The sequence below is a fragment of the Orcinus orca genome, chromosome 8, assembly GCF_937001465.1.
Source record: "Orcinus orca chromosome 8, mOrcOrc1.1, whole genome shotgun sequence".
NCBI classification, from domain to species: Eukaryota; Metazoa; Chordata; class Mammalia; order Artiodactyla; family Delphinidae; genus Orcinus; species Orcinus orca.
In genome coordinates this window covers 38,909,802-38,930,536 of record NC_064566.1, presented here as the reverse complement: position 1 = coordinate 38,930,536, position 20,735 = coordinate 38,909,802, and the positions used below count along the sequence as shown (strand labels likewise).

At 44.6% G+C, this 20,735-nt stretch overlaps 1 protein-coding gene across 6 annotated transcripts in view; it reads right to left on the bottom strand.

The window, feature by feature from the left end:
• Positions 1 to 20,735, bottom strand: part of PLEKHA7 (pleckstrin homology domain containing A7) — a 210,450-nt gene that overhangs the window by 134,404 nt on the left and 55,311 nt on the right. Inside the window, exon 1 of one of the 6 annotated variants that reach the window (XM_049714294.1) lies at positions 333 to 430. The exons of the other annotated variants lie outside the window; for them this stretch is intronic. Coding sequence (XP_049570251.1) covers positions 333 to 415 — 83 coding nt within the window. The 5' untranslated portion in view covers positions 416 to 430. Of the gene's footprint in view, positions 1 to 332; positions 431 to 20,735 lie in introns of those variants that run through there. 6 annotated transcript variants of the gene reach the window in all.

The window sequence follows — 20,735 nt, the reverse complement described above, 5'->3', positions numbered from 1 at the left end:
ACGATTTCGGGAAGCCGCGCTGTCTGCTGAGAGATAATCCAGTTACCATGAATGCAGTCTGTACTTGGAGACCAATTCTCAAAACAACAAGGCAGCTCCCTCGGCGCCCTTCCCGATGAGTAACCCAAAGCCGGTCGCCGGCTCAATGAATTCTCTCGCTGAAACTCCAGCGGCGAGCTGCGGCTCCCACGCGGATGGCCGGCCGGGGACAAACCGGCTCCCATCACGCCAGCGCCCAGACACAAAAGCACTCCTAAATGCAGCCCGAGCACCCTGAACCCTACCCGCCCAACAGCCCGCAGCCCCCCGAAAGTTACGGCGCGCGGACACACCTGCAGGCCCCCCGAGGCGGCCCCCTCCAGCCCCCCAGGGCGGCGGGGCACGCGTCCCCGGACGGGCAGCGCCGCGGCTCCATGAGCCCGCTCCTGGAGCCGGGGCCGGCTACCGGTCAGCAGCGCGGGGCGGCGGAGCGCGCTGGGGCCTCAGCGCGCCCGCGGCGCATCTCGCTCCCTCCTCGTCCTCGCCCGGCCTTCCCTAAGAGCCCACACCCACTTGACATCAGCGCGCATCAAAGCACTTGGCGCAGCGCCAGACGGCAGACCCCCGGCGGTCCAGAGTGCGACCCGGGTGCCGCCGCTCGGCCAGGACAGCGCGTCCGAGCGCGGCACGTTCCTCTCCTTGCAGAGGATGCTGCAAGCAGGAGTGGGCAGGCAGACGGAGGAGGGGGAGGAAAACCGGCGGAGGGGGCAGGACCTGCCGCCTAACAGCAGCGCTGCTCTGGCGCTCAGCCAGCCACCAGCAGACCTTACAGCCGTTGCCGCAAGCGCCCATGACTGTGAAGACCAGGTCGCAGGTGACCTGGGTTGCTGTCCTCTCCCCGCCAAGGTGAGTCCTGACCTTGAATTCTCTTCCTCAGAATGACTCAAGGAGGCTCCTCTCCAACCACCTCTACGAAATTGCCGGGGCTGATTCTGCCAAGCCAGTAATAAATGCTTGATTGGATGTGGGTGCTGACCCCACCACCCAGGAGGCCGCAATGGGGCACCCAGGGAAGCAGACCATACCCTCTGGCTTGTGGCTATACCAGCAGCCTCAACTGGGTCTCCTTTCTCTCTCTCGTCTCTCAATGCCTTTGGCAATAAGGGACAGCTCTCCTGGTTCTGCAGGCAATCAAAAACAGCACCATGCAGCAGCTCACACACACTTCTAATTCACTCATCCAAATAGTCAAACATTCGAGCATTTATTAAGGCTTAGTATATGCCAGGACCAACAGAAGATAAAACAGCATTCCTACACTCATAGAGCCCTACACTCATAGAGAAGACAGTCTAGTCACCGAGAGAGAGAGATTAAAAATAAAGCAAGGTAATCACAATTGTGACAAGGATATTAAAGGTAAGAGGTGCTACAAGAATGCACACAGGGACCCTAAACTATCTTGGCAGTCAGGAAAGCTTCCCTAAGGAAGTAACAGTTGAGCTGATGAGGAATGAAGAGAAGTTATCCAGGGGAAGGCAAAGTTCAGGCAAAGACCCTGGTTATTAAAGTGTAGGTCTGCTCCCATTCACAGGTGGAGATAATCAAGAAGACAGTGAAATGCCACGCCCGAGACACCTAGGTCTTTGTCCAGGAGGGGCTTGAGGCAGCTCACAGGCCCTGGAAGAGAGCCTGGCCGTCTGTCCAAAGAGGCCCTATGTCTGCTTTCTCATCTCCCCCTGAACCAGGCTGGCCCACCTCATCATTGAGCTCTGAACAGGTAGTCGGGAGCCTTTACTGTGGCTCCAACTCCATCATCAGTTTGCTGTGTGGCTCTAAAGAAATCCCTTCCAACTCTCTAGTTTCAGTTTCTCTATGTGAAATGAGGGTTTGGATTAGAATAGTGTTTCTACACTTTTTTTTTTTAAACCATACTCCCTTTTGGATAAACACAGAACTGTCGTTCCTGTTCTGTAGTATCTATGATGACAAGACATCAAATCATTTTCCAAATCAAAAATTATAATATTGAATGTGCTTTTAAAGCTATATATTCCCTTCAAGTATTCACCATTAAAAGATCTCTGCTGAAGATAACTTGGAAGCAGGATTAAAGAAATGGTCTCCAAGCTCCCCCTTTTCCTGTTATCTGTCCCCATTCCTCCAGCATGAACCTAGCCACAAGCACTTATCACCTCCAGCCTCCTTTCTTTTATTCTTTCCAGGATAAATTGGCCAGGCAATGAACAGAAGCCGTGGGTCATCCAAAAGGCATGCTGTGGAAGGCTCTTTTGAATGATAATTTCCAGTGATGCTGGGAAACAGACACTTTGAAGGAAGCACATAATGTTCCTGGGGACAAATTAGCTATATGATTTAAAAGCCTTAAAAATGTACTATCCTTTGAACCATCAATTCTCCATCTAAGAATTTATCCTCAAGACATAATTATGGATGAACACAAAAATTTATACACAAGGATTTTTATAACAGAAAATGATTGGTTAATAAACTGTGGTACATCTTTGCAACTGAATATATGCAACTTTAAACCTAATACATAGAATATTTACTGCTGAATAAAACAAAATGAAGGTTATAAGACAAATGATCCCAATTGTGTGTGCATGTGTCTGTGTATAGGTTTGAGAGGGGTGGTAAGCACCTATGGTGGAATGGTACTGTGTTCATTTTTCTTAGGATGACTCAGAACCTACCCCTTGGACCGAAACGTGACATCACTATGGCTTGTCATCCTCACAAGTAAATCTATTAACCCATATGAAAGTTATAGAAGTTTAATATTAAAACAGAACAGAATAAACCTTACAGACAGGCAAGAACACAGTTAAATTCTCCACCGCCATCCACTTACCATTAGGGATCTGATAGTAATCTTAAAGGTAGAATGGTTTTTCCCCCAGACTTTTCATTTCATATAGATTTTTTTAAGTTGTTCTTTCCTTGAGTCTAGTTCAATAGTTTCCAAACTTCAGAGTGCATAAAACTTACTATCCATGGTGGTTGTAGGGTAATCTTGACTTTGGGATTCTTTTCCCTTATATTCTGAGTTTAGAACCTCATCACTGTTTGACAGTTCAGAAAAAAAGACTACCAGAAGGATATTTAGCAAAATGTTAACAATATTGGAATTAGACTTGGGTTTTATTTCCTTCCTTGGGAATTTCTGTGTTTTCCAAGTGGTCTGACAATAAATATATATTACCTTCATAATCAGAAAATAAAATGCTGCTTAAGTGGGTTAAAACCCCTCCAAAAGATAAAAGAAACTATGCCTTCCACGCCTTTCACATGCCTTCTCTCTGCCAAGTTCTCGTACTGCCCCAGTTGGTGCCCCAATACCCAAGGACAGACAGTACATTGTCGCTAGGATACCATGCAGGAAAAACTGGCAAGAAAATTATTTTTACATTTACCTCCTGGGGTGTGCTTACAATAATGCTTAGAAGCTTAGACTAAAGGGTCCAAAATGAAGCAGCCATGACCATCCGCTAATGGATCTCCTTCCCATGAAACTCTCTACCAAATATTCTAGGTTCTTAATAAGCTGAGAACATATAAGGCATATACACCTTTGATCCTAAGGACCAAAAACGATTCAGCTTTGCTTTTCCCAGACCTGATGGTGCCACCAAGCACACCGGCAAGGACCAGCAGAAAAAGGACAGGCCATAAATCAGACTGGGCTCAGCCAGTAACCGATGAGTGATCTCTGCCTCAGTTTCCCCTCTGTTAAATAGCCTAATAAAGGCTCTACTTTTCTTTTAAGGGGTGGATATAAAAGCATTAGGATAAAGTGAACAGTAGTATCTCAGTGTAGCATGTTATTATTTAATGAAAGTATATGCTAGGAATTTTGGGAGGAGAAGGAGCTGGCTAGTTGTGAGTTCTTTGGCACAAGGGCAGTAAACTGCAATTTGCCTCATATGTCAAGCTTTCTGAGAACCTAGGGTGCTCACAAACCAGACGAAGGATGTGAGCTGGGAAACATAACTGTGCTGACTTTCCCTTGTGGCATAACTCATGAACTCCTGAGTCAAGGACAGAAGGTGGGTTAGATGAAAAATCCAAGCTGGAGGCCCAGGTTTCTCAATACACAATAGCCAAAAACCATCAGGGCAGCATCTAAAGATGAGGAATGCTCATATTATTTGGCCACTTTAATTCAATAATCATTAAATCCCCCACCAGGCTCAGCAACTGCATTCTCTGCTCAAAATGAAGCACATGACTTCCAAGCCAGACAGAGATGCCATTAGGTTACATTTTAAATCCATCTAGAGTCTAATAAAGTTAATTTTACTGTTATGGCATCTATTAAATCATGGGGCCTTTGTTTAGAGAGTAAACAGAGGGGAGGGAAGCACAGACTTGAAGATCTGGGAATTTTGATTATTCTAGAATTGTTTCTGGAAAGGAGGTAACAAGAACAAACTTGATTTAAAAAAAATGTTTTAATGGGACCAAGTGTATAAGAAGGGCTGCTCTTGTACAACTATCCAGCCCCCTTGAGAACAGACCAGCCTCCCCCACACACACAGCCAGGCAACAGCTCAGGGACAAAAATGAGGCGCCCTGCTTCACCCAAGCAGGAAACATTGAACACACTGACCACGGTAGCCAACTTGGGACTGGAACTTGGAGCCTAAGAGTCATTAAGAATGGGAAAAAGGGCTTCCCTAGTGGCGCAGTGGTTGGGGCTCCGCCTGCCAACGCAGAAGACGTGGGTTCGTGCCCCGGTCCGGGAAGATCCCACATGCCGCGGAGCGGCTAGGCCCGTGAGCCATGGCCGCTGGGCCTGCGCATCCGGAGCCTGTGCTCCGCAGCAGGAGAGGCCGCAGCAGTGAGAGGCCCGTGTACCGCAAAAAAAAAAAAAAAAGAATGGGAAAAAAGCCTACTTGCTCCATGGTCAGAGACTAAAAGCCATGCAAATGAGTTTTGATAAAATGAATAATTAATAAGCAAATATACAGCTTTACACATCTTTTAAAAATCAAGAACAAAACCAAAACACCTAATTAGCTAGAATACATGTCTATGACCAGTGATCTTCATACATCCATTTTAATCAAAATAACCTTGGTTGATTGTAAAAAAGCAGATGCCACGGGTCCACCCCTAGAGAATCTCATGCAACAAGTCTAGGGTAAGCCCAAGAATGTGCATTTTAGCAAACAACACAGGTGATGTCACTGTTTGTGGTCTAGAGACCACACTTTGAGAAATGTGAAGCTACAAGGCCGGGAGGGCCTAACGTACCTGGCTCCACTTACCGTCTAGCAGGTGTCACCCTCCTGGACTTGAACCCTCCTGGACTTGAAGCAATTCATAATGGAAGCTGAATGAATACAACTGATACATCTTGTGAAACCTCAACAAAATTGCAACAAAACTAGGGCATGATGAAGAATGCCAGAAAAAAAGAAAATAGGAAGCACTTAGCACATAGGAAGTGCTCTAAAACTGTTACCTTTTAGAAGAATGAGGATAGTGAAATTTTGATACCTGTCTAGTCTCACCTTGTACTCATAAGCCAGGTATAAATCCCCTAAATTCACTAGTGTTATCACCAAAAAACTGCACAGACTCAGCCAGACATGAGTTAAAAATCTGGGCTCACCCACTTGCCAGCTGGGTGGCCCTGGATAAGTTTTTTCTTCTCTGAGTCACTCTACCTGCTCAACTCTAAAATGGGTTTAAAAAAAAAATCTATCCCCTTAATGTTATGAGGAAGAAATAAAGAACTGTGAAAGTGTGTGGGACATAGTAGGTACTAAATAACTGGCAGCTATCATTACTTAGTCAGTCAATGGATAAACATTTATTAGGGCCTTTTATAAATCAGGCACTGTCAGCACAGGTGATACAGTAGTGACAAAAGAGACAGAGGGACAAAAATACAGATAACAAATAAATAATTTGAGAGACTGATGTCTGCTATGAAGAAAATAAAACAGTGATGTGACAGAGTGAAATAGTGGTTCACAGTATGTATCAGGAAAGGCCTAAGATGTGGCATTTAAACTAAGATCTTGTGGAGGAGCACTTCCGGCACGAGACCAGGCGGGAACGAACCAAGCGCATTCCTGGGAAGGAAGGACAGTAAAGCTAGAACTCAGTGACCAGTGGGATGGGCGGTAAAAGAGGAAACTAGGGCGTCAGAGAGCGAAGGTTATGGAGGCCGTGTAATACCTAGTGAGAGTTTAGATTCTCTTCCAAATGGCAATAGGAACCATAGAAGAATTTAAAAGAAAAGATCGTGCCATGGAAGAGGCATGAACTGATTTGCCTTTTTAAAAGACTTTTGTAGCTGCTATTTGGAGAATGGCTTGGGGGTTGGGGACAAGCCATTAGAACTGTCCTAAGAATGTTACATGTATGATCTCTCTTAATCCTCATGAAAACTTAAAATTTTTTTTTTTTTTTTTTTGGCTGCATTGGGTCTTCATTGCTGCGCGTGGGCTTTCTCTAGTTGAGGCAAGCGGGGGCTACTCTTCATTGCGGTGCGTGGGCTTCTCATTGCAGTGGCTTCCCTTGTTGTGGAGCACGGGCTCTAGGCACGTGGGCTTCAGTAGTTGCAGCACGTGGGCTCAGAAGTGTGGCTCGTGGGCTCTAGAGCACAGGCTCAGTAGTTGTGGCGCACGGGCTTAGTTGCTCCGTGGCATGTGGGATCTTCTCGGACCAGGGCTTGAACCCGTGTCCCCTGCATTGGCGGGCGGATTCTTAACCACTACGCCACCAAGAAAGTCCCATGAAAACTTTTTATATGAGTGCTATTATCATCCCGATTTTACAGATACCAAACCCAGGCATAGAAAGATTAGGTAACTTGCTCATCACAATAAGTGGAGGATCCAGTATGCAAACACAGATGGTCTGACTGCAATGCCTCTCTACTGCCTTTGAAAAGAAGTAGGGAGAGCTAGCAACACTAGGTAAAGAGACTACTGCAGGGGTACAGGCAAGAGAGGGTGGGGGCTGACCAAGAGAGCAACAGAGAAAATGCTGAGGGGGATTCAGCTGTGCAAAATGTCTTGGTAGCAGAGCCAACAGGACTCACTGATGGGATTTATGACAGGGGTGCAGCAAACAGACAAGCAAAAAAGACTCCCAAGTTTTTGATCTGAGCAACAGAGTGCATGGCAGTGCAGTTTCCTGAGATGATTAAGACTGGGGAAGAAAAAAAATCAGAGAGGGGAGGCATTAAAATCAACCAAGAACTCAGTTTTGTACTTGTTAGGTTTGAGGTGTCTATTAGACATCTCAGTGGAGAAGTCCTGAAGGCAGTGAGCTGTGTCAGTCTCCACTCAGGGGAAAGGTCAGGGCTGGAATTGTAATCAGAGGTATCTCATCATCACGTGACTCCTTACTTAGTGTATGTGTATTTGTGAGGGAAGGAAGAGGAGGACTCTTCCAGCTACGGACCTCTGGTTTGTTGTAATAAGCCAGGGCAGAGCTGCATCTCAACACAGGACTACAACTTGCTCTGAGGCTGAAAGCACCTCTGTGATCCAGTAAAGTCTGCATCCCAGCCCCATCCTCTAAACTAGCTTCCTGGGAGCCTATGTAGACAGAATTCTTTCAAGATGACCTCCAGCATGCCAGATTCCCGGAAGGCAACAGAGGCTGGGGAGAGGAGAGGTTGGAGGAGAGGCTGGAAATAGGAGCCGTGGAAGGAAGTTTATCGGGCATCCTGCCAGCTTGTGAGAAAATGACTTCTGCCGCCCTCTTCCACTTCAACACTCCTTTTTTCGGTCCTCCTATCATCGAAGCCCATTCGGGTGCGAGTCCCTGGAATTGCTCACAAGGGCCAGGGTGTGATAGTAATAAAGGGTTTCCAAAATAGCCTCCCACATTCAGGCTTCCCAAATGCCCAGCTGATCTCCAGGCTACACCATTTCCAGAAATATAGCAAACTCGTTTGATAAAATACTTTCAGTACTGACACCACCTTGGCTCAGAGGAAGTGGGTGTGTGCTAGAGGTCAGGTAGAGGTTGGAAGGAGAAGAAAGGCAATTCTTAAAGTTCAGCTGAAATGTCAGGAACATGAAGCTGCCCATGTTTACACAGAGCTTTCCAAAACTGAGAGCAGCTTCCAAGCAGCTTTAAAAAAAATGGCCACACCAACCTTTCCAATGAAGTGGCTTTTAGCTTAACAGAAATAGTACCAGGCTGTTCTCATTCTCCTGTCTCCTTAGGCTTAATCTCCTAGTATAATTTATATTCTTGCTGTTGCTGATTGTTTTCTTTTTCATTCATATTTTATGCCTTTCTCATAAGCTGCTTCGAATCCACTGTGTAACAGGATAAAGCAACAGATGAATAGACAAATAGTGCACAGTTTTGACATTCCTGGATACAAAACTTTCAGATTTATGTAATCAATAAAGGTTGTTTACCATGGATATTAACTGGAGGTTAGGGGGAGGAAATGCCCTAATTAATCTGTGAAACCCTTAAAAAATTTGATCTCTTGTTTAAAAAAAAAGAGAGAATCTGGTCATAATTAGCACCTACATTTTTCATATTTTTTGTCCCTAACTGCCTGACCAATAATTTATAGGGCAAGTGGGTGAAATCTTATGTCCTATATCTGTATGGATGGTTTTGTGGCTCTTACCATTCAAACTAGGAACAACAGGATGCTAGTTCAATAACGGTGCTACTTCATCTTCCAAACAAGACTTGTCAAAGCCACTGAAGGAAATCAGAATAAGACTCAATCTAAATCTAACCACAAACAAAGCTGGAATCTGTCAGTCCTTCTCTGGCATAGAGAGGTAAAGGCATGTCAGCGCCCACTGCTATTCTCTCGTGTCCTTCTAAATGCAGAAACAAGCTTTAGAATATGAAATAGCCAGCAGCCTGGGAACACACTTTGGAGACACAAAAATTATTAGGTTTTCGAAATCACTGACGTGAGCCAAAATCCTTACCGAGACTAGTGGGACAAAGATAGAACCGAAAGCCTCGTCACATTTACAAGCATCCCCTTAAATGCCTTCTTCAGGAACATTCTCTAACATAAACCTGAATATAGCAATTATTCAGATCCCCAAGTGCAGGCAGCAAATGTTTTTGAGGAGGCTCATCCTCAAGGGAGCAAAGGAAAAGTGCTATTTTTTTTAATCACCAGAAGTCACCGGAACCAGGATGTTGGCACTCTAGAGCACACAGTGATGACAGATGCTTATAAGCACGCTGAGGACTTGTAACCTTGTGGAAGAACAGACAGATCAAACTATGCCTTGTTATAGTTTGAAATGTGTTTTACTGCCTTCTAATTTTCTGAAGATTGACACTCCATGCAGTACACGGTAGGTGGCAACACTGAGCTATCAGAATCTCCCATTTCCCAGCCTTGCGGAATAGACAAAGTTTAATATAATAATAAATCCCATTCTAAAAATTAGGTCTCTATTAAAAGAATGATAACAGGCAACAGGCACAAAGTAATTAAAAATACATGCCTGACAAATTTGGAATCAAACGCACCATCAAACGTTATGTCCTGGCATATTGTCACTTCCTGCCTCCACTCTCCCAATCACTGGGCAGATCCGATTATTCCTGAGACAACCGAATTGTGCCTCTCTTCTCCCTGTCTCCCTACTGACTTTTATGAAAATAATATTCAACTTTAATGCGCCTGCACTTCAGGAGACACTGTGACAAGAGCAATAAACACATTCTCTGTGTGCGAAAGCCAGGACAAATGAGTTCTGAGACTGCCTTGGCCAACACTAGGTGTGGGCTTTCTTTCCCCAACTCAAGAGAGACCGGAATGTAACAGCTGTCAGAAAGCAGCCACGGCCTGTGCCAGAAATACCTTGCTGCGCAGCTCTAACTGCCAAGAGATAAGAACCCATAACTCACACAGACGCTTGTGGCTCAGGCTCAGACACAGCAGGCAGAAAGGAAACAGCATGCACTTGAGTCAGAGAGACCTACGCTCTGACTCTTACCAGCTATGCGACCTTGGGCAAGCCCTCCACCTCCCCTGAGCCTCAGTTTCCCTCATCTGGGAGGACAAGCATCAGCGTGTACCAAATGCCTACTACAGGATTGGACTTACAGCGGGTGCACAATGCCCTGGAGTTATTATTATTAACAATCTCTGAAGGGTACAGTGGAGTAAAACGAACTTGGAGATACTGCGATAACTACGGTAGTCAAGCTCTGGACAAGAGACAGTTTGTACCTTTGAAAGAACCTTGATTTTCTGTGAGAGCTCTATAAGAATCACATAAAATCCCTGGCTGCTTTTGCCTATTCATTTGTTCAAACAAGTATGTACCGAGGGCTCACAGTGTGCCAGGATTATGCCAAGCACTGAAGACAACATGGCCCTGGCCTCATGGGACTTAAAACCTAGTGGAGAAGACAAGCTTTCAAAATAATCTGATTAGTAGATGTAAATGTACATCTGTGATAAGTACCACAAAGGAGAGTTCCATGGCCATCTGTAACATGGCCACCTGAAATGAGAAAATTAGCCCAGTCTGAGGAGCTGCAGGATGACGAAGACTTAATAAGATAAAGAAGAAAGCTAGAGGACACTGTTCTCCATACCCTCAGTGGGCCCGACGTAAGAAATTTAACTTAAAGGAACAAACTAGGAGGCATTTAGCTTCCTCTTAATGACTAGGGTGTTTTTCTTCTCTAACAGTAAAATCCAGAAAACCTACTCTGTTCCCTTTTTTGTTTTGGCTACCAGGAAGCTCCAAGTCAAATGTGAAGCTCAGCAGTAATGCAGACCCTTAATGCATGCATATTTACACTCTCCCCATCCCCCTTGGTTTGCCTTCTTCTTTTTACTTATATTTTCCCTAGTCCTGATTTCAAATTCCTATTTCTATTTTATCATTGTATCTATTATTCATGAATCCTTGGTGAAAGGAGACAGGACACAAATAGAGACTTATTAATACTCTTTCTAAGGCTAAGGGGCTGAGCTGGAAAGAATTAACAAGAGTGCCCTTTGTGTCCCTGCCTGGTGTGTTACCCCAGAGGCACAGAAAGACATGTGGCTTGGTCCACTTTTATATAAGCAGTGCATTCCTTGTGGTTTGAGTGATCTAGCACAATAGTGCTTTTTTCCAGAGACACTTTATCACGTTATATTTCTACCCTAACAAGCAGCTTTCCTTTATGCTCATTTTTCTCTGAAACATTCAATGACCTATATTTACAGTGAACCTACATTCTGGATATTCCAGGATAGGTGCCCCCTCCCTTTTTAAAAAGTTTTTTTTTTTTTTTGCAATTTTCTGTTTAATAAAGGCAACTCATGAAATATATAACCGGAGTTTTCCTTTTATACCTCTGAAAGGCATGATATATACACATAGATTCTTCATCAGACCATATGTCATGATTTTTGGATCAGAAAATAGTCACTCTCCTCTTAATGACTGAATTAACGTTCACACAGTGAAGGCTGAAAACAGGATAGAGATGAAGAGGAGATGTGGGAGAGGCCGTTACCATTTTTCAGTTTTCAGTTTATCTGCACCTCATTAAAAAAAAAAACAACAGGATGTTTTATGTGTAGAAAGTCCATTTTTTGTAGAAAACTATCCCGCTTCCTGGGAAGATGAAATCTTTGTAAATGAAAATTAGGCATAATTCCAAGAACTGCAAATTGAGGCTCTTCTCCTTATTTGGTCCTGGCCCCCTTTACATGATGAAAACTTGAACTGTCTCCCCCAGGAAAAAAAGACATAAACGCAATTTTGGCCAGTTTTAGGAGATTTCAAAAAGCTTCTGAAAGTCCATTCATGAACTTCGTAGGCAGAATTTCCCCAAGAATGGAGCAAATACCTGAGGGTACCTGAGATGGCAGTGCGGCAAGAACACTTGAAAAAATATAAATGCTATAAATAATAGTTATACATAATGTAGCTAAGAACTATGAAGGCTAATAAATATGAATGTAAAATTATTTTTTTATATTACTTATTTGGTTTTTTTTAAGTGAGTCAATTTTATATGGCTATTATAAAAATGCAGAGGTGGAACAGGAATGCCTAAAGTTTGAATGCCTGAAGTTTAGGGAACATTGCACAGAGGATTCACAAAATCTAAATGTAAAACACTGCAGATACATTCTGAAATTCATTAAACATTTGTCCAAACCCATAGAATGTACAGCACCAAGAGCAAACCCTAATGTAAACTATGGACTTCAGGTCACAATGATGTGACGATGCAGGTTCATCAATCATAACAAATGTACCACTCAGGCGGGGGATGTTGATAACGGGGGAGGCTGTGCACATGTGGAGGTGGGGGGGATATGGGAAATCTCTGTACCTTCTGCTCAGTTATGCTGTGAACCTAAAACTGCTCTAAAAAACAAAGTCTTATTTTTTTAAGAAAAGTCACTCTCATAAAGCAGCTCCTTCAAGGACACTGGTTTTTCCTTTTCTCTCTCCTCACGTTCTCCCAGACCAGCTGGCTTGGCAACACATACCCCATGTCATTCTTAGCCCTCCTCCCGGCTTTCCTTCTGCTCCGAGCCAGAGGATTCCCATACTGCTGCAAAGACTATGAAGAGTTAAAGGCTGCTCTGGCACAGGAGGCGTGTATGGGGTGAAGGGTAGGGATTTCCCTGAGCTGCCTGTACAGAGGTAACTGACCAGGGTGAGGCGACAAAGACCAGCGGCATTTCACTGACACCTGGGATCTGATGAGACCCAGACTTCGCCATAGGAAGTGAGTCAGAAACTGAGGAGCTCAGACAATGTGCCAACAGAAGCCAGGGCCACTGGAGGCTGGGACAAGAAGGGAAGGGAAGAGCCACCGTTCAGACAGCCTGCGTGGGTCTGTCTCCCCTTCGCAATCACGACCTTAGAACTACTCACTCAATGCCCCTCTCCCCTTCTGGGCTATAACTTCCAGGAGAAGGACCACTTATATCTTTGCTCAGCCCCGTATCTTCAGGCCCTCGCACAGTGCCTGGCACACAGTAGGTACTTTGAAGGAATGGAAGAACAGTGGCTAGCAGGTGCTTTGTACCAGTAGATGCTCAGGAAATGGTTCTGTTAAAGCAAATAAACTGCTTATCGTTAAAAAAAGAAAAGAGCAAATGAATCCAGAGAACACAGTTCCTTTGCTTTTTCACTTCCTGTAAGCAAGTCCAAGGTAGCAAAACAAAATGGAGAAGTGATTGAAACCAAAATTAAAAGCTGGCTGTGGCTTCCCCAGAGCTGGCCGAGTGGTCCAGACATAGCTGTGCTCCTCCACTAGCCACTTGGCTCTGAAGTCATTTCAATCTACTCCATCCCCAGAAAAGGAAATTTAAGGATAAGTATGGCACTGAGACTCAGGTACCCCCACTCTCTGGATAAACAATGTGGTAAAGGAGTGACACGCCTCTCTCCGACTCAACCCTAGCACCTGTGTCCAAGAAATAACTACACTCAGAAGAAGTATTAGCAGCAATGTCAGGGTGAGTGCCCCTCCTGGCTGGGTGGGGCAGCAAGTCTCTAGAAGTCACAGCTGCCCTTTAGAAACGGGCGCCCCAAGGTGTTGGGATGATCGGGTACCCCTCGCTAGGGTTTCCTTACCTAGCTGGACCAAATGTTGATGACCAAACAAAGGCTCCATCAACTCAGCTGGAAGCAGTCTTCAAAAACAACGAACCCAGGGCTTCCCTGGTGGCGCAGTGGTTGGGAGTTCGCCTGCCGGTGCAGGGGACGCGGGTTCGTGCCCCGGTCTGGGAGGATCCCGCACGCCGCGGAGCGCGTGGCCCGCGTGAGCCATGGCCGCTGAGCCTGCGCGTCCGGAGCCTGTGCTCTGCGACGGGAGAGGCCACGGCGGTGAGAGGCCCGCGTACCGCAAAAAAAAAAAAAAAAAAAGGCAAAAAACAACGAACCCAAGGACCATCCCTTTACAATATCCCTGCTGACTGTCTAGCTTGGACAACCCCAATGATGAGGGACTCCTACCTCTTACCTCTCAAGAAAACCTTCTCCATCTTTGGGCACCTCTACTGAAATTCTGGATCTCTATTTTTCTCTGAAAAAGAAAGATTCCAAGGCACTCCTGAACCACCTAGCCCGTGGAGAGGGGCATCACAGGAGAACATGATTCAGTTTTCCCTTACACCAGCCTGGGGAACTTTCAGTTTTAGAACCACTGACTTCCAGAATCTCCAAAACTAGAAGTGCTGGCAAAAATAGCTAACACTTACAGAACACTTACTAGGAGTCAAACATGCTAAGAGCTTTCCAAGCACTGTCTCATTTGGTATAACACTGAATGCCCACACTCTCCTTTGTGGAAGATATTATAACTTTTAAAAAAAAGATAGTATAACTTTTTTATACATGAGGAAATGAAGCCTTCGAGAGTTAATATAACTTGCCCAAGGTCACACAGTGAAGAGGTAGGTGAGCTAGGAATGAAGGTTTTGTATTTGCTTTGTTTTGTTTTGTTTAGCAGTAGAAAACTTTAAAAAAATAGACTCATTGTCAAAACCCAATAAATAGGGCGATTGGGATTGACATGTATACACTGATGCGTATAAAACTGATGACTAGTAAGAACCTGCTGTATAAGAAAGTAAATAAAATAAAATTTAAAAATTAAAAAAAAAATCTGGCTCAGTTTTGGCTTCTAACAATTAAAGCTGTGCAGTAATGAAATCAGTTGTCTCACAAAAAAGTTGTGAGATCATTGTAAATGGAAATATACAGGCAGGTGCTAAAAACTGTGAACTGTAGGACTGTCAGTCTCTTTCAACCCTAAAATAAAATAAAATAAAATAAAAAACCCAATAAATAAAATAAAGCAGCACTGTGCATGCAGGTCCCTAAGGTAGTGAAATACTCTGATTATAATTAATAAATATACCTTGAATTCCTCTACTAAAAGTACCTCTCTCAAAGAGAGTTTTACTGCTTTGTTCACTGCTGTGTCTCGCGCTTAGAACAGCACCTGGCACATAAAAGGCACTCAAAAAATATTGTTGACTGAATGAATCCAATGTTCATAGAGTATTTACTATCTTCCAGGCACTGTTCTAAGGACAGTGTATTAGCAGGTATTAGCTCAATTAACCTCACAACAGATCCTATTGTCCCCATTTTATAGATAAGGAAACTGAGGTACAGAGAGGTCAAGTAGCTTTCCCAAGGTCACACAGCTAGCAGGTAGCAGAACTGGTATTCAATCTGGGGTGAGACTTTGTGTCTTTTTAACTATATTGAACTCTTCTATTCCCTTAGTTTATAATAGGAGAAAGATCTGAGGCCACAGAAGGGAGACAGTTTGCCACAGAAACAGTTAATGTCAGGGGACCTTGATCTTCCAGGCTTTTATTATTAACTATTTGTGTACCCTGGACATCCTGCCCCCCCACCTCCTTATTTTTTTTTTTTTTTTTTTTTTTTGTGCCATGCTGTGGGGCACGTGGGATCTTAGTTCCCCGACCAGGGATCAAACCCACAACCCCTGCCTTGGAAGCTCAGAGTCTTAACCAAGGACCACCAGGGAAGTCACGTGGACATCCTGCCTTTTAATTTCTCCTTTTTACTTCTTATAATCCCACCATGAGGTAGACACAAGAGCTTTTATCATTGCCACTTTGGCGATGAAGAAAATGGTCTGAATTCCCAGGAAGGCTGCCATTTAGGGAGAAATTCAGTGACCAGTGCCCACTCCAACTTGGCCATTGCTTAGGAGCTAAATCTGCTTTTCTTAGTCTCGCTGTGTGAATGCCTGGCTGGACCTCACACACTGTAATCACCAAACAATATCAGGGGAAGAGAAAGAGAAAGCGGAGGGCTAGAGAAAGGCCAAAAATGATTAGGAAAAAGGGTAAGCAATGCTTCTATTGATATTTCATAGCAGTTTCATCCCAAGTCCACAGTTAAAAAATGAACTGCAGTGTCCACTATAAACTGCGCTCTTCTGGCTTTGCAGCTCTGCAATAAAAATCCAATCTGAGCAAAGCAATTTCTCGCTTAGGTTTCCTTCTTGCCCCTCCTAGAGATGTTAGAAGACTCTCTCTTAAAACAGTAGATAAGCCACAAATGCCCTTCAGACCAAATTTCATGAAATTCCCACTCCAAAAAAAAAAAAAAAGCACCAGTGATAATAATACCGCAAATATTCAAGGTTGAGTTAAATGATTCAGAATAACTGTTCTGGATGATCACCTCAAATATAAAACATGGGGCTTTCCTGGCAGTCCAGTGGTTAAGACTCCACGCTTCCACTGCAGGGGGTGTAGGTTCGATCCCCGGTCAGGGAACTAAGATCCTGCCTGCCACGCAGCGTGGCCAAAAAGAAAAAAAAAGAAGTAAAACCCAGCTTTTGAATTTGTAGGGTAAAGACCATGAACTTTTTGAACTGGCCCCCAACACTGACTTAAGACCTAAAGCAACAGTGTCTGATGAAATATAATGCGAGCCACATATGCAATTTTATTTTATTTATTTTTTTCGTTTTTTGTTTTTTTGTGGTTTTTTGTTTTTTGTTTTTTTGTGCAGGCCTCTCACTGCTGTGGCCTCTCCCGTTGCGGAGCACAGGCTCTGGACGCACAGGCTCAGCAGCCATGGTTCACGGCCCCAGCCACTCCGCGGCATGTGGGATCTTCCTGGACCAGGGCACGAACCTGTGTCCCCTGCATCGGCAGGCGGACTCTCAACCACTGCGCCACCAGGGAAGCCCCACATATGCAATTTTAAACTTTCTAGCAGCCATATTAAAAAGGATAAAAAGAAACCGGTACCATTAATTTTAATAATATACCTTAACTCAATATATCCAAAAAATTATCATTTTCAATATATAATTAGTATAAAAGTTATTATTGATATATTTCACCTTTTTTTAGTATTAAAAATAAATCTGTTATGTATTTCAAATTCACAGTACATCTCAATCCAGACTAGGAGAATTTCAAGTCCTAAGCAGCCACATGCGGCTAGTGGCTACCTTTCTAGTATAGCACAGACCTCAAGCTTTCAAGTCCCAATCATAAATGCCTGGTATGGTCTCCCCTCCGCAGACAGACCAAAGGTCAGAATCAGAGGCTTTTTAACGGCAAAGAATTTGCTCTTAGACCAAAGCACAGACCTTTGTTACTTATTTTACAACATTAAATCCTATCAGAATCAACTTCAGGCTTAAAAGATCTGTTGTACTGCAGTGGTAACTCTGATTCAATCATTAGGGAAGGAGTGGGACTGGGAAAAAGGAATTATTATAATGAATAAATAGGAATGATAATCCCTTACTTTTACTGAGCCCACATAGAAGTGTTCTCACCCACCATCTCATAAGATGCCCGTGCCTGATAACCCTGGGACTACCAGAGCCTTAGTGACCAGGAGGTCACCCAAGTAGACAGAGGCAGCACCAGGAAAAACTAAGCCCAGGGCTTAGCCTCAGAGTCCTGATTCTGTCCTGGGTTCCCTAACTGAGCCCCAAAGGAGAATTACCTGGAGGTACTTATTTAAAACACAGACTTGCAGGCCGTGTCCAGATATACTGGAGCAGTTTGGGGTAGGGCAGAAAGGCAGAACCCAAGGATCTGTATTTTAAAGACATTTCCCAGGTGATTCTGATGCTGCCTATCTTTGGGAACAACTGCACCAAATCACCTTACAAGTATTAAAATGCGTCTCCTTTAAAAAAAAAAAAAAATCCAGTGTGCAAAATCCATACTTGACAAAACAGAGTGTTACCCTTCAGCCAGTAGGCTCCTTTCACTGATGAATTGAACTGCTGGAGTTATTCCTTTCAGTTATGCTGAGGCGTGTTACAACAGACAGGTTCATAAGACTTGTTGGATTCATGCTGAGCAAATTGTCGGAGATGTTTTTCTGTGCATTTTCAGTGACTTCCCTCCAAGGATCCTGGAGAAATTTTCTTCTCTGACTTTGATAACTGATAACAATTACAAAAGCCAATATTTATTTTTTTTATTTTTTTAATTAATTAATTTATTTTATATTTATTTTTGGCTGCGTTGGGTCTTTGTTGCTGCGCACGGGCTTTCTCTAGCAGTGGCGAGAGGAGGCTACTCTTCGTTGCAGTGCGCGGGCTTCTCATTGTGGTGGCTTCTCTTGTTGCGGAGCACGGGCTCTAGGCGCACGGGCTTCAGTAGTTGCAGCACATGGGCTCAGTAGTTGTGGCTCGTGGGCTCTAGAGTGCAGGCTCAGTAGTTGTGGAGCATGGGCTTAGTTGTTCCGCGGCATGTGGGATCTTCCCGGACCAGGGCTCAAACCCGTGCCCCCTGCATTGGCAGGCGGATTCTTAACCACTGCGTCACCAGGGAAGTCCCAAAAGCCAATATTTATTGAACAGTTACTATGTTCCACAAATATACATTATTTCATTTAAACCTAAACAACAATCCTATTAGGTTGGTGCCATTATTATGCCTCACCCAATTTACAGATGAGGAAGTTGAGGCTCAGAAGAGTTCACACTTCTAATCAAGCTTAGTTTGAAGTAGGTCTGTATAATGCAAAAGCTTCATTATCATTATTCTTCCTAATACTAAAAATCACTAGATTTCTTCCCAGCATCTAGCGTGTTCTGACCTTACAAACACTGGATGGCCATTAACAGAGTCAGCTCACCTTTACACAAGTGCTCCTCCTCTGTTATCCCACAGTTCACCAAACTTGCCTCTGTACTTGACTCTTGTCTGCCTTCTCCAACAGCCTGAGAGTTCCTTAAGGATTATATGCCTGTCACACGTATCTCTGTACCCTTGAACTTCACAAAGCCCTGTAGTACTTGGTAAGTGTAGGATGGATGGATGGATACAAGCCTGATAGGAGAAGAGGGAGATCTAGATCACTGGACTTTATCAGCTGAATAAACGGAAGCTCCATATTGTTTCTAAGAAGGGGACAGGATGAAAACTTTGGCCCAGGAGTATCTGGCACTATCTGGAGGTGAGGGGCTGTGTGGGGACATGTGGCAGCAGGGAGCGGGGTTGGCCCTACAAACAGCATATCTGAAGGGAAGAGGGCTTGCTTCAGCAAAGGTCATATTAAAGGCAATTTCAAAGGAATCAGGGATCTGGGCCTAGGAAAAGGCTGGACCATGGGCCCAGTAGGGACGTGATCAGGAGCAAAAGTCCTACAAAGTCTTGTACTTTCACTCTGGCTCAAAAGACATCCCTACTTTGCTCTCTCATTTAGTTCACGGGTGTATTTGGTTTTATTTTTAAGGGAACATCCTTAAGGGCCATCCCTGTCTGCTTATGACCAAGCCACAGACAAGAACCAGCCTGATTCCTTCCCCGGTGGCTTCCTTGGCCTCCTCTTTTACAGGACAGCCAGAGCCTCCACCATCGGGAAGTCGCTTGCTTTCCAGAGTCCTCCTCACGGGGGCAGCAGGAACCATCTGTGGCGCCACCCACACTCTCCACCTTGGGGTGCATCAGCTGCCGCCTCCTGCCAGAGACAGTCCAGTGGGCCCAAAGCTGAGGCTTCCAGGTTTTCTCCCAGGACCTTCTCCCAAACAGTACAGCCGCTGGATAACCAGCCTGAAGAGGACTGGACGCCCGCCGGGGCCAAAACCCTGAAAACCAACCCGCCCCCCCCCCCCGCCCCGCCCCGCACCTCTTACAGTGTGAAACCCTCCTTCCTTACTTCACATCACAAGGCAGGATCAACCTCAAAGTGAGGATGGACAGGAACTTTGAAATTGAACACTGAATATTTTTAAGGGTTAGGAATCACTGGGACTTTTGTTTGTGTTGACGTTTTTGATGTGTTCAAAGAATTTCACTTCAAGTGTCTCCCAGGAGGTTCACAGCATTGGGATGCACAGGGGCGCCACAAACCTGCCCCAAAGCCTGACTTCAGTGCCTAATTAGAATGGCAAATCAGGGTATTTGAAGGCAAATCAGTTTGTGAAGTGAAATTTCTGTAGAAAACAGCAAAGAGAACTCATTACTGACAGGCCCCAACTTGCTGTGGGTCTTAATAAGCATCCTGTTAGACTCAGGCTGTGGCAACACACACCCACCATGCAGAGGAGACCTGGGGGAACATTCCCTCAGCCACCTCTCTGCTCTGTGATGAACTTTCCTCTCTGCTGATCAAAGTGGAGAAAGAAGGAGTCATTCTCAAGTTAAAAAAAAAACCCATCCCAGCTGAGGAATTCGCAGGCCCTTAATCCCTTGGTAAAAGGGCAAAGCTACTGGGTCATCTGCGCTGATGGTTCCAAAATGCAGCTACATCAGCATCAACAAGCTCCCCTGGGAGTTTGTAAAGAACACAGATGCCAGGGCCCCACAGGCCCTGAGGAGCTGTAGCATCTGTAAGCCCTGGTGGTGACCACTGCAGAGGCAACTGACTGTATTTTCAAGTAGCTGGCTGTCAAAATATATCTGAATGTATCGCACTGCCTTGCCCTCTATTTCCCTCACACCAGGAAGTTGACAGCAGTCACAGCAATGAGAAGAAAGGAAAACAGTAAGACAGCATCTGCACAAATACATATATATATATACATATATATACATCACACACACATACACACACATGCGGCTGGGTGAGCTGTCAGGCAGGATGAAGGACACACACACACACCAGCCTCTAGCAAGTTCACAGGAGCTGGAGAAGATTAAAAAAAAAAGCACAGACACTTGAAACAAGAAGATACACTTTCACATTAAACATGGATCACACCTCTCAGAATGGCCATCATCAGAAAATCTACAAACAGTAAATGCTGGAGGGTGTGGAGAAAAGGGAACA